This window comes from Anastrepha ludens, chromosome 6, assembly GCF_028408465.1.
Source record: "Anastrepha ludens isolate Willacy chromosome 6, idAnaLude1.1, whole genome shotgun sequence".
Classification (NCBI taxonomy): Eukaryota; Metazoa; Arthropoda; class Insecta; order Diptera; family Tephritidae; genus Anastrepha; species Anastrepha ludens.
In genome coordinates this window covers 102,341,242-102,356,213 of record NC_071502.1, presented here as the reverse complement: position 1 = coordinate 102,356,213, position 14,972 = coordinate 102,341,242, and the positions used below count along the sequence as shown (strand labels likewise).

At 36.8% G+C, this 14,972-nt stretch overlaps 1 protein-coding gene across 4 annotated transcripts in view; it reads right to left on the bottom strand.

Annotated features, from left to right (window-relative positions):
• The window catches only part of LOC128868122 (uncharacterized), a 60,171-nt gene extending 45,779 nt beyond the window's left edge, over positions 1 to 14,392 (bottom strand). The window contains exons 1-3 of one of the 4 annotated variants that reach the window (XM_054109878.1): positions 13,744 to 14,392; positions 13,196 to 13,664; positions 11,521 to 13,134 (exon numbers count right to left, since the gene is read on the bottom strand). In XM_054109878.1, coding sequence (XP_053965853.1) covers positions 11,521 to 13,125 — 1,605 coding nt within the window. In that variant the 5' untranslated portion in view covers positions 13,126 to 13,134; positions 13,196 to 13,664; positions 13,744 to 14,392. Of the gene's footprint in view, positions 1 to 11,520; positions 13,135 to 13,195 lie in introns of all 4 variants that reach the window. The other 3 variants (XM_054109880.1, XM_054109881.1, XM_054109882.1) reach the window with 3 other exon arrangements.
• Between the last annotated feature and the right edge of the window lie 580 nt (positions 14,393 to 14,972).

Genomic DNA, 14,972 nt, shown 5'->3' with positions numbered 1-14,972 from the left:
GAGTTCAGTTCAGTTTTTAGATTTTCCGAGAGAATATCGGAAGATTTTGAATAATGAGCTGCTCAAGCTGATGATTATTAGATACAGTGAATGAAAACACGGCCCAGCTTATCCACTAGATGACACTTGTCGTCAGACCGAATACAAATCTAGAGGCTCCGTAGTGAAGGATGAACTTTCAATTGAAATATCTCAATTTCGCCCCCCATTGGGTTGATTTCATTCTAGCAACTGATGAAAGTGTGATAGTGCTTGTAGTTCAAGTGATCATAAAAATGATCTTTGGTTGGGTTTCGTTTTCTTCCGTCAGGATGAAAGCGGACAGGAGCAAATGTCACTAGTCTGGATTGAATTAATAATTTTAATAGCAGTGATTGCACCTGGAGTTAAACAAATGTATAGGATAGTTTTATACTGCTGCAATAATAACAACAAGCTGTCGGTAATATACTTGTACATGCAAAATGGCGCAAAATTAATCATCCATTTTGTTTTTACATACATTTTTTATTAAAAAAAAAAGATTTTGAGTGATGGAAGTCTTTACGCGCTCCATTGGTTGCCTCTTTGGATACTAGAGTTGTTTAGTTCACAAGCGTCAATTATGATTGACATATGACGCCATTTGGAAAAATCATAAATCTTCCGTTAGGGTGATTCATTTTGCGCCACCTTGTATTAATTTTTTACATGATTTCTACTTTTATGCATAATTATTAAATTTTAATGAGGGAATTACAGAATTCCACTACCGATTCAATATTTAAAGATCCACTAACTAACTAAAACAGCAATAAATCAATTGTAAATGTAGTTCAGCAGAATTTTTCATTTTTATATTTTTCAATTTTATTGAATCATTGCATGAAACTAAGATGCGGCGACACTAGTCAAACGCTTACAGACAAGACGCATATTTGGCGACAAGGCTCAGGGCCATCTTCAGTCAATCCAATTTTTATATAAAGGATGGAAGGGAGAACTATCGATATCGATAACTATGGTTTGACACCTGAGAATGGTGAAATGTGCTGACATTTCTGTACAGTAAGGTTTGGCGACATATCATCATGAATCGTTTAATGCCAGATTTATTGAAAAAAGTAGTAATAAATTGAACGGATCGAATGAACCATGCAACTCGTAGCCCCAACGGACATATATCGGGATATTGTATTCAAAAAATAAATTATAATAAAAACATTTGATCGCAACAATATTTCGTTTTTCTATTTTCATTTTAAGTTCTCAAGCCCTTACAAAAACACCCGGTACATACAATTCTCCTGCAAGTATAACAGGATTAGCCTCATACACTTCTTTAAAGTTTCTTCGCTAGCCTTCTAGGTTAGTACGATGCCAACCCGACGCCTATGTGGGCCCTTTGAAGGTTGGTACAAGATTTCTTGCAGCTATACATATGGATTTCTACCACTATTGTTGTTGTTGTATCAGCATAAACATTCCCTATACATGTACGGAGAATGCTGCTGAAGTAACAGTACTTGAATATAAATACGGGTCGTTCCGTAACGTAGAAGCAAATGTCGTGGAAACGAGCTCTACCGTCTTTACCTAACAAGTTTCGCTAAACAAAACGTTGGCGGATTTTCTTTTTTTAATTTTCCCACTTGGAGGTAATGCTCAGAGGACAACCGCTATGGTGAAAATATTCTGTAATTCTGACTTATTATGCGCATAGTGAAGAAGTTATGGACATTAAAAAAATGTTTAGAGGTCCGATAAACGTGCAGGTGGAAGAATGATCTGGAGCTGTATAATAATCATTGAATATCAAAGACCTACTACCTTGTGGTATTGAGCTAAGCTGACAGAAACTGTTAGAATCTTCATTCTATTGAAAAATCTACAAATTTGCATAATCAATATAGTTATAGCCTTCGTTCACATCATAGCTGTTTTTTTTTTTCGTTTCGTTGAAGCTTTTGTGAAATTCCAAATGAAACTGGGAAAACCGCTACTGAAACTTATAATTTATGGCAGTAAGTGTGTGGCCATGAATGTTTATCACGTGCAAGCAAGGCACATTTACCAGGTAGTAGCAGTAGAGCGAAAACAAAAAGAGCATTGCATTTTGTTTTTGCTTTTGGTCCGGAAAATACCAAAGCCTCCAAACAAATATTGTCAGTTTCAAGTAATTTAAAAGCCGCTATATTGATGTTACCTGCTCAATGTGCCAAGCGTACAACCCAAGCCTTCCCAAGTGCCGTCACATCAGTCCAAAAAATAATAAAAAAACAAAAAGAAGAGGAAGAATAAGCGAAAGTGATTGGACAGCCAAGAATATGGATGTATTCTCTACGGTGTGCGTGCAGCCCTATAATTGGATGATGGAAACTAATACAACATTTTTTTACCAATACATATGCAAATACTTTCAATATTTCTGCCTTGGATACAAACCATTGGATTATACGGCTCTTTCATTTCACATTAAAAAAAACGTCATTTAAAAGAAACCATTAATGCCAGAACTCAAAATAGATCAACTTTTTGTGGAGTCTAAAAGCGCACGCGTGTCCGCAGCATTGAAAATTGAAATAAGTATTCGACACCCGTTCATTCGACATTGTTCATTTTTAAGAAAATTTTAAAAGCTAAATTTTCCAAATCGCTGATGTCGGAACCAGAACAAATGAATGCGTAAATACTGGGCGTGCATCCGAATAGTGGAACAACATTCTGTTTGTCGTATGACGCCAATATACAACCCTTGCAGTCCTACACCGCGCTGCAAGAGTCGTTCAATCCTTATGCTGCAATAGCAAGCCCCTGAGCGTATTTCTGCTATGAAAAAGCTCCACATAAAACATATCTATCGTTGGAGGTGGCATAACACTGTAACCTTCTGTAGCACTTCCATTTTTGGAACAACATCAAGACGCTTACCACAAATGGGAGGAGGAGCTCGGCCAAACTCCCAACAAGCGATGTATGTGGCTCATTATACAGTCTATCTAATTTGTCTATCTATTTGCGTGTCCGGCAAAATTCAAACTTAGAGTTTTGTTATAAAAACAAAATATAACTGCTCCCAGATAGATGAATCCTTTTCAACATAAAGGTCCAAAAATGTCACGTGCATCTGCAGCAAAATATTTGAAGAAGTCGAATATGTTCATAAATAAATGGGTGCTACGGAATATATATATATATAAGGCGGGTCGATTTAAAAATCGCTCATTGCTCTGTGAAAATCGTATTCTAGGGATCAAAATAAGAAACTTTGCCGAAGGAACCATACCTCTAAAACGAATTCTGATGTCCCCCAAAAACAAAATATCACCATTTTTGGCCTTTGCATGAAAAAATCAGCTAAATGGCTATGTTTTTTCTTTATTTGTATTTATTTAATATATAATAATATTTATTATTTATTTATAATAATATCTATTTTTTCTCTTAAGAAATTTATTTAGTCAGAACATATGTATGTAAATTGAAAAATTAATTTAAGTGAGTTATAGAAAAGAAACTAAAAAGTTCGACCCAAATTGGGGACATCAGAATTCGTTTTAGAGGTATGGTTCCTTCGGCAAAGTTTCTTATTTTGATCCCTAGAATATGATTTTCACAGAGCAATGGGCGATTTTTTTGCCTCCCCACAAATCGACCCGGCCTAATATATATGTACACATCTATAATTGGCGCGTACACCATTTTTGGGTGTTTGGCCGAGCTCCTCCTCCTATTTATGGCGTGCGTCTTTTTGTTGTTCCACAAATGGAGGGACCTATAGCTTCAAGTCGAGTCCGAACGGTAGATATTTTTATGATCAGCTTTTTCATGGCAGAAATACACTCGGAAGTTTGCCATTGCCTGCCGAGGGGCGACCACTATTAGAAAAAACTTTTTCTTTATTTCGATCTTCTACCGAGATTCGAACCGACGTTCTCTCTGAATTCCGAATGGTAGTCACGCACCAACCCATTCGGCTACGCCGGCCGTCTCTAAATTAATCACGCTTTATTATTTCCAAGTTATAGCGGTCACGCTTGGACAAATACGGGCGAAAGTGGTGAAAAAATATTCTTTACTGATTAATGCAGTTTATGATATTTTACTTTTTTTCATTTAATTTTATTGTTTTAGCTTAGTTTCTATTTATTTTGTTAAGTGTACTTTAGGTTTTATTTTTTATTGTATTTAAATAAAATGTATACCTTCCCCTACTATTTACCTTCTCAACTTCCTTATCTTTAAGTATGAGGTAAGTTTTTAATTTCTTATAATCCTTCCAGTTATCATTTTCCAGTAAATTTTTCGCTTTCCGCATACTCGTTGCTGTCGCGTTTGTTCCCCGAAGTGTTATCGTTGCGCCAACTGTGTTTGCTGTAACCCCAACATCGATCGCACCTTTATCACCACAATCTGCCATTGCCAACACCAATAAACACTTGCGAATTTGCATTGATTTAAGGGTCACACACAATCTTTTTTCACATACATATACAGTTTCAGTTTCTACGGAACTGTAATTCTTTTGTACTATTATTCATACACCCTGTATTAGCAATGGGAGCCAAGGGAAGAGACACACACACACACACACTTACACATATGTAGATATTTTTTAAGAAGCGCTTAATTCCGCAGTTTGCTTTTTTCGTGCAACGCAATGCTTTAAATTTTGAATATAAAGTAATTTTTATTGAGCACGAATTTATAAATTTTCAATTGCTCTTCAATGATCTATGGACACGACATAGGAGGACAGGGAAGTCTTCGTCAGCGCATATGTATGTATTGTAAGTAGTACACATGTGCGCCGGAAACATGAATTCAAGGCGGAATTTGAATTTTTTGGCTTTTTTGCTTTTTATCTATGTATTTAAAAATAGTCCACCAAAAATGTTGTTTTTGTTGGCTTTTCAGTCTTGCATTACGAAATCGCGTCTATTATCTTTCTTATCTGACGTCTGTGATCTAATTATTCAAAGCAGAAGCAGTTACACATAAACTGTTTATTTACAAATGTATGTAGAAATTAAACTGTTTGCCTCGTTTGTTGATTCAGCAATACAGACACTTGAAACGGAAACGCATCCGCACTAACACTGACAGTACCGACGATACCGCTACCGCTCGACTTGACGGTATTAAACGAGTAGAAGCACGCTTCGTACACGACTGGGAGTGTGTAGCGGAGAATGAGCAATTCGAACCCAAATCCAAATGGAAAACTGATAACAGTGGGAATTGACTTGTATGTGTAATGGTTGGCTTAATTAGGACTCAGCGTCAACAGAAGCGAAGTGTCAGAATCGAAAGCAGTAATAGAAATAACAGTAACCCATCATATCACTCATGTAATCTAAAATAATGTGCTGCTCCACAATTGCACCAACACAAAATCATGCTAGTACTCCTCAATATGGCACACACATATGTATGTATGTACGTAATGTATATACGAGAGAATCGACATTGTACAAAAATAAAATAAATATTTCCAAACACTCAAAGTTGTTATAAAACTTAAACAAAAATGAGTTTGTAATCATAAAATTAACAATCGCTGTGGAAATTATTGTATTTGTACGAACATGCCAGTTCATTCCGATCACACAGCTGTTCTTAAATAGAGCTCTACTAAGTGCTTGAATGTGAAACAAATTCTACTGACTGTGGGCTGGCGGGAGTTCAAGGAGATGAGGCGTTCGGTGAGCTGCGGGCGTCAGAGATAAGACGTGCTGCTTGTTTTATAATTTGTTAAACAATTGCTTTAGCTGCTAAATTTACATTTTACTGAAAATTAAATATTTTTTTGTAAACAAAAACATTCATAAATTAACCTTGTTTTTGGTAAATTGTTTGCGCCAGTCGAAAATGTACACCAGTTAAAATAAATTATCGTTTTTCACGATTTTTTTATAGCTTATTTGTTGTTTGACTAAATGAAAAATATGGTAATTCTATTTAGGTAAAGGGTGGACCTCAAACTCATTACTTTTAAATCAGTTGTTTGCTTTAATACTGACAAATATTGCGTGCTGAAAAATACAATCAATTATCAGAAATTATGCCCCAAACAATATAAAATAGTGCCGGTCAAATCGTGCAGTTTATGCATTAAAATAAAATCCTTAGCTTTCACTTTTTCGTGATGTACTACTTGAGTTAAAAAAGGATCCCTTTTAAAATGGCAACCTACAAGGTGAAGTCCAAAATAAACAAGACTGAGCTAAAATAGAAACGACAGGCGCTTTGTTCTTATAACTTCAAGTTTATTTATTCAAAATAATCCCCTCTAGCCTCGATACACTGTTTTGCGCGATCTAAAAGCTTTTCGAAAAGTTTTTCAAGTCATTGACCGGAATATCCTTAAGGATGTCGGTACAAGCCTTTTGGATAGCCTCTACGGACGCAAAAACTTTTCTTTTCATGGCCAAATGCAATTTTCCGAAAAGGTAGAAGCCACAGGGAGCCATATCAGACGAATACGGTGAGTGATGGATGGTTAAAGTGCGGTTTTTAGTAAAAAAATCAGTCACAAGAGTGGATTGATGAGACGTTGCATTATCATGCAATAAGCGCCAGCTTCCTCCTTCTCGGTATTCAGGGCGAATTCGATGAATGCGATGCAACAAACGCTTCAAAACGCCAAGATAGAAAATTACATTGACGGTTTGGCCCGTTGGCACGAACTCCTTGTGGACGATTCCCTGGGAATCGTAAAAACGAGCATCGAATTGATTTTGGGCTTCACCAAACGCGATTTTTTGGGTAGTGGCTCGTCTGGGGCTTTCCATTCGGCACTTTGACGCTTAGTTTCAGGTTCATCTTGGAAACACCACGTTTCATCACCAGTTACAATGTTGTAAAGGAAGTTCTCATCTTTTCTCGCCTCTTTAATGAGGTCTTTCGAATGTTGAATTCTGAGAAATTTTTGTTCCTCAGTTAACTTGTGCGGAATGAAACATGCACAGACAAAAAACAAACAAAAAATACTTTATGAAATAATACAATTTATCACAGTTCTCTTTTTGATAGACCTTGCTGGAAAAAAAAGTTGATTTGACAGGTAACTAAAAATTCCAACCACAAATGTCTTCATATGCGCATCTTCTTTAAATCCCATCTGGCCTTTTTTCCAAAATATCTGTGAAAGGAGTTCACATGATTGTTCAGATACAAAGTTTTGCAATACAACTATTTCATTTAGACAGTTAAAAGAATGAATTTTTGTGGGCTACATACCCAACAATCAAGCAAAGTACACTCGAGAAATATTCGATATCATTAGACTGTGGGTTATAGGTCCCATACCACTGATTGACCAGATATAAACAAAATGAGAGCTATAGCTTACAGATGGCAAATTCAGTCTTACTAGGTACGCCTTCATTAACTTAACCAGTTGAGGTGACGTGATGCACATGCACTCCCTCCAGACATGTCCGAAGTCGTCCTCCTGGTTAAGAGGTAGGAGTTACTTCGTATGGAGGTTGGGAGAGTGGTCCATTCTTAAGATTTAGTCCATTCTTGAGCTCTCCTCCTTCAAAGCTAAGAGTCATCTGCTGTATTATCTTTCGTCGCAAACGGCTGCTTTAGCAATTTTTGTGCACTTCCTTCACAAGTCTCCATCCACTTTTCCCGTAAAAATGATAAAGCAGGAAATTTGAATAATTTTATAACTGTATCCTTACAGCTGTCCCGTGTGTTGGAACAATCACGGAAAATAATTTTTGAAAATTTTTCAACTGATATGTTTAACTTGGCTTTATTTTATTTTTTCCATGATACAAAATACCTCCTGTATTTTCGCATAATGACATTAGTAGTCACGTTAACCATTTCCCTTAAGTTGCGCTTAACTTAAGGGGTTATACGCAGTTATGACTTTCAAAAAAAATCGATTTTTTTTATTGCATTTTTGTAATGTACATATATTCAAAAGTATACGCACGATATTTGAAGTAGATCTAAGCAATACTTTCGGAGTTATACCTAAATATGTAGAGATGCCTCGGCACGTTTTAAGGTAGGTATTGAAACTTTAAACGTGTTTTTTTCAAAACGGCATTTTTCAAGTCGGTGTACACGATATCTCGAAAACGGCTTGTTTGATCGGTCAACCGTTTTAACTCAATCTTTAAAGATACATTTTCTAGTAATTAATCGTTCCTTTTGTAAATCTGATACTTATTTTCCATTTTATAATCAATTTACGGCCAAATTTTAACGTAAAAATCGAAATCATTTCTTTTAAAAGCTGCCATTTTGTGAAAATTCTGATAAGCCGAACGATTAATTACTAGATAATCTAATATATTAACAAAATTTGTTTGGTTTTTTGATTTCAGATAATCCAATCCTGAGTTACGATGTACACCGTAAATCGTCTTTTTTTAAAGGAGGTTCCAGAAATCGCCTGCAGCGCGTTCTATAATCAACATTTTCATAAATAAAAAATTTTGTTACGTTCTTGAAGGATGCTTTTATAACCGCCAAAAATTTTCAAATTAAAATATTCTGAAGTTTCTTCAGGATAAATCCTTGACAACCCGTCTTTTATTTGCTTCATAACTGCGTATAACCCCTTAAGGTTGTGAATGAAGCAATGGTTTACCAAGGACTATGATGCTAAGAAGAAGAACAACGTGGCAACGCTGCTAGCAATATGAATAAATTACGAAACTTCAAAAAATTTAAGGCACCTTTCTGGTCTGGAATTTCGAAAAAATCAGTCTTTACAGTCCTTTAAAAGGAGCCCTGTTTGGAGTACGACGCCCAGGTATAAGCGCGTTAACCGTGTTTTTCTCGAAACTACTTTTTCCGAGTTGGCATTGATAATTTCTCAAAAAGTGCTGAACCGATTGATTTGCATTTTTAATATGTTATTGAGTAGACGTGTGGCTCTCTCTTTTTCTATTATTTTTTTTTAAGAGCGAGAACGAGAAAAAAAAATATTTTTTTTGTTTTTCCAATTAACAGATCAAAATAATCGACCGAATTTATTTTTTCAGACGTACCTTAGCAGCCCAATCAGTTACGCCAGTGGCATGTGTTACGTCAGGGGAAGCATTTTTTTATTATTGTCATTGAAAATATTATTTTTTTTTGTAAATAAAGAATTGATCTAATGAATAAAAACGATTTTCAATTGATACCGATTGTTTTTCTTCAATTTTTAACGCCTTCAATTTTCACGTCTCTAGACCAGAAAGGTGCCTTAAGTGAAACTACCTTCTCTTTAAGCTGCACTTAGTGGTGCCATAGACATAACGCCATGGCCGTAACCATAACCATAGCCGTAACAGTACAGCAGTTGCCGATTAGTCAAGCCGTAACCATAAACAGCTGAAATTGAAGTACAATTAATGACAACATTTGCATTTTGTCATAAAAACACGGATAATTTTCCACTAAGCCAATTAATTTTTCGTCGATCATTTCTAATATTCAAATTTTTATCGCAAATATCAAAGCAAATGTAAAGTATGCTTACGATTACGGGGAAACCCCAAAATTGAATAGATACCACGGCTATGGTTATGGTTAAAGCGGTACCTGTGATCGTTTACAGAGATGCCCCTATGTTTGATCAGAACAGTTGCTAATTGCAGCTTTAGTATCGTTAAAAGCAAGGCGAATCTGTTAAAAGGTGTTATCGGCGGATTTATTGTTTTTTCTTTCGCCAGGTGCATCGGATGTCAGCAAAAAATGAAATTGCGAAAGGCCGTTCGTTTCGCACTACAGTCGTATGCTTCTAGCTTCAACTTTATGTCAGCTGCAAAACATAGTTCGTCTTTTTCTTTTCTACTTTCTTTTGTCGTGACATTTCTAATGTACAAAACGTTGTTGTTGTTCTAGTGCCACTACCTTTAACAAGTGCGCATACTGTAATAATAATATTTGAAGCTTAATATTTTCATTTTCGAAAATATATTTTGAAAAATGAGGCCGAATCAAAGTAGAGTGAAAAATTAATTTACTGTTCAGAGCTATCAGGCCTGCGTACTGAAAACGAATAGCATTGCTACCTGGCACACTTTGAATCATTACACTATTTCCATAGTTCATGTGAATTTTTTTATGAAGTAATAGCAACTATTGCTGTCAGATGGCTAACCTTTTAAGAATTTAGTTTTCTTCACTTACTCTCTCAATGAAATTTTTTGAGAAAACTTGTAAATATTTACTTATTTTTTATATTTATGAGAGGATGTCATGAGCGACATTCAAAATTGTTGCTGTTGTTGTAACAGCGTAAACATTCCTTATAAATGTTTGTGGAATGCTACTGGAAGGACAGTCCTTGGCGGGATATAAATCCGGGTCGTTCTGATAACGTAGAACCGCCTGTGGTGGAAACGAGGGTCGTCAACGACTGCTTTCCTTCCAAAAGAAGTCGTTCGACTATTTCAACAATACCTGCCGAAAAGGAGGGCGTCTGCCCCAAACGCCCGATCTGAATACTGATCGGCTTCAATTGATCTTCTATCCTACTTGAATAGACTATGCCACTTATAAATAATTATTTTCCTTGTGTAAGAGGCCACGAAAATAGACGGAATATCCTGATGAAATGCTCCAACAACAATATAATGATCTGTGGCATTTTGATTTGCTTAGTAACGAACAAAAGGCTTTTCCAATAACAGGTGTTATTTTGAATTGGATTGCGCTATCGAGGGATGATTAACGATTTTTTATGACCGGATTGGATGGTATTGATCTGGACAACGTTTACTTTCAACAAGACGGCGGTACGTGCTACACAAGGAACGAAATCATTGATCTTTTACGGGAAAAGTTTCCGGACCGTGTTATCTCTCGAAGAGGTGATCACAATTGGTCACCGATTTGATTTAACAACTTGTGACTTTTTTCTACATGAAAGAGAAGATCTACGCCAACAGCCTTAGGTCGATTCAAAACCTCAAAAATGGAATTCGTGAGGCTATCGAGAACATAGGGCAGCCACTTTGCAATTCGGTTGTGAAAAATTTCATGAAAAGGATATTGTCCTGTAAGCGTGGTCGTGGTGGTCATTTGCCTGATGTTATTTTCCACTATTAACGGCATACCTTCCTCTTTATAATGAAATAAACATCCGATCATTTATATTAAAAAATAGCATTTTTCTTTGAATATGAAAATAACACCTTTTATTAAAAAACCCTTTATATCCCGGAGCGGTACTCATTTACTCGAGCCAAGTACTCTAGCAGCACCCAAATATATATGTATTAAGAATGATTATGCTACTGTAATAACAATACTAACCACCCCTCACTTAAACTCTTACTACTCATCTACCACCTCTACTTTGCGTCCCCGTCCCCGCGAACAACCCCTTTCTTGGGGTCATAGCATAAGGCACCTTTTCACCGCCAATTACTGGTTTCATTGTGAACATGAAGACAGTTTGTTGTAATAGCTAACGACCCGTACTTTATTAGGATAAGAACTTTGCGAATTGCTGCTGGTCATTCTCCAGACCAATCACTAATTTTTTATAATTCTTATGTTTACCCTTCGCCCTTGCCTTACCTGATATTTATTCCATTGTTGTATAAGGTATTCATAGCACAACTGACACGCTTGAATCATGCCACGCGGATCTTTGGGTCGTGAACGTGGTGGACGAGGATGTTGTTCATTAAAAATGGGAAAGTATGGATGCCGACCTTTCACGTCTTTGGGACGTACAGAACTGAGTTCGATGAGACTGCCACGCCGCTGCTCGTCACCGCAAACATAACAAACCTCCGTCAATGAATTCTTGTCAGGCATTGATAGGTCCAGTATGCCGACATCTACTTGGTTTGCTGCATTGCTTGGCGATGCATTTCTAAACATCTGACGCGAGGTGCCACATGATAACATATAGGGTTCACAAATGTTGTTAGATGAATTTCGCAAATCCAAAGCTGCGCCAGTATCATCAGCATCGGCCATAGATGGAGCATTAGAATGACTTCCGCCACCGGTTGCAATACCATAATCATAAGGACTGATACGATCTTGACGCTGCTGTAATTTACTATCAGGAGTTGTGCTAATAGAAGGTTTTTGAGCATCATTTGGTGGATTCAATTCGTTTCGTGCTGCAGCTGGGTTCATATAGGAAATCTGACTCAACTTGAATTTGTGGTGGGCAAATGACGACGATTTCATATATAATGAGTCGAATGCTGAACCGCTACCAACTGGTTTACGTAATTCATTGGGAGAAGATTCCTCATTCAAATGTGCCACAGTCTTAGGTAACTGCGTGGAGCTAATGTGTTTTTCTTTTGGTTGTGGCGTCAATTGGCCATTTAAGGTCGCGTTAACATTTCGATTGTAATAATCACAGTATTGTTGTGCCGACGAACTACTCGGCGCATTATTCGTTTGAGCATAATGTAATGATGACGACGGTTCGTTGGGTTGTACAGGATAATATTGATTTACCACATTTGCTGGCCGTTCATAATCGGCGCGATTTGGTGTCCTTTGTGCTCCGCTTAAGTAAGCAAAATCATCATGAAATGTGCCATGCTGTAAGTGATCGGCACTCAAACCGAGCACCTGAGCAGCATATTCACCCTGTGTTTGGATGTCGGCACCTATATAATTTTTGCCGTCCACCCGTTTCATATGATACAGACGCTGCAAGTGAGGTTTCTTTTTCCGTTCGTATGAATTCCATTGCTCTCGCAGCGATCGATAGCATAGCATACAAGCGATTACATACGTTTGTGTAGGCGTAACCTTCGGAACTCCATCTGGTGGCTCATGGCGTTCCAAGAAGGGAAAATACGGTTCCGTTGGACATTCTTGGTTTGGACGTATGCGGAGGGATTCGCAACCACCATAACCGGCACACACATAGCACAAAGGGAATACACCATCATTAGCCGAATTGCCGACAGTATCACATTCCGAAATATTGGCTGGATTCGTTTTGGATGATGGACGTTGCGGGTGATAGTAAGTTTGTTGTAGCGAATGATCTAAATTGTGATGCGTTCCCATATAAGGAGACAATTTCGAATCGGGTGATAGTGATGCTGCAGGATGCCCTTCAGCTAACTTTGGTGTTGTTTGCTGTTGAGATTGTGTAGGCACGCCACGTTGTTCGCTTTTAACATGAACTTTCCCTTTTTCCATAATATGTTACTGAAAAGAATATGTAATGAAGAAATTTGACACCTTAAATATATGCGCATAAAAAGTTTACCTAAATTTCAGCAGTTGGTTGACCGAGTAGTTGCTTCTTACAGCAGGCAAATGAAGATAGTACATATAATCCAACGCCTTTAAGTCGTGCAGAAAATTTAAAATAGTAAAGGCGCTTAATTGTTTAATAATGAAATAATTTTAGCGGACAAAACGCTAACCGATAATCCGCATTTATCACGATGGATGTTTTTCAAAGGAATTAAAATTTGTCCTTGTCTCTAGGCACTTTCGAAACTTGTTGCTTTGTATTTGTATCGAGTTTATTTTTTATTTTTGTATAATTTTAGCAAGCTGCCACAGCAATTTTTTATTGTATAAGCTTTTTAATATACGCTCTATTTTTGCAACATCTATGACTTTTCGCGTTACACATTCGTTTGAACATTACTTCACTATTTCTGTCTGCGTCCACAAGCATGTAATACGTGGAAGTTTATATATATACATATATGTGTTGCATTATTTAACTAATCCATCAAAAATTTTCAGCAATGAAAAAAGAAGGTAAAAGTTAACATAAAATAAAAAAAAATGCCAAATTGTCACCAGCTCGATTTCCGATCTTTCGCACTATCTTCTTTCTCTTCTTGTCTTGTTTTCTTCTTTGTCGCTGCGTTTCTCCGCTTTTCGTGTCCAGCCAGCCAGGCGTTCGTTCGTTTGTAGCTGGCATGCATACAAACACCCGCACCCAACTGCTAGATTCTTGCTGCTGCTCCCTCTAATGCAATTCTGTTCGTGGTTTTTGTTTCAGTTTTGGCTATGGCAATTTTAAGTTACTTCGGTAGACAAACTTTTTACGAATTTCAGCCTCTTTGACAATTTATGCCAACACACGATACACAATACTGCATAGTTCTTAACGCACACGAATGCCGAAACGCAAAAAGTGAGGTCACAAAGAAAACTCACAATTGGTATATTACAAAATTCCATCAGACATTTTCAGTTCATTTTTCTATTCACTGCACTTCCCAAATGCGGACGAAATATTACGAATATCATTGGACCTCAGTCCGCTTTCGTCCCATTTACTTGCAATATATCACAAAATCAGTTTCATTGGCATTTTTTCAGCTTTTCACAATCTCTATTTTTTATTTGGAAAAAGTAAATTGTAAAAACTTATCACTGCTACTCACGCGATCAAGAATGGGAACACAAAAGATATTGCGTCCATTTTGAACTCTCTGACATAACTGTCAACCTTCTTTTGCTATTGTCTGACACTCATTGCAGTTTGCGATTCGACACCAAACAGCGCTGAGCGTTGCCACTTATTGTGTATTGCATGTATTTTATATTTTTACGAGAAATTTGGGATGGACTAATAGCTGACACAAAACGCTTCATATTTCTTGCAGCTCAAGCGATCACTTAAAAATTAAAACCAATATACGAATGGTGAATGTGGTTAAATATATTTTCCATAATACGCCTTCACTCAAGTGAAAATTATATATATTACAACGAATAAAAATGTACTAAAAATTCATAAATAGTACTTGCATATATTCATCCAAAATGTACTAAAAAGTACAAAATTCGCTTTCTTTACATGCCTGATCCATACCTCTTGCAAAATCATGAAATTCAAATTTTTCATGAAATGAAATTTAAATTTTCGTATTTTTTATTGTAGTAACCTACAACTGCCTTACCCAAAGCTTAACACCAGCACTCATTGCAAAATTAAATCAAATCCGCCAAGCTCATCCATGCAGCACTCATTTGGCGATTTAACCGTTAGAGGAAAGAGTGTTGCTAAATCTTATATA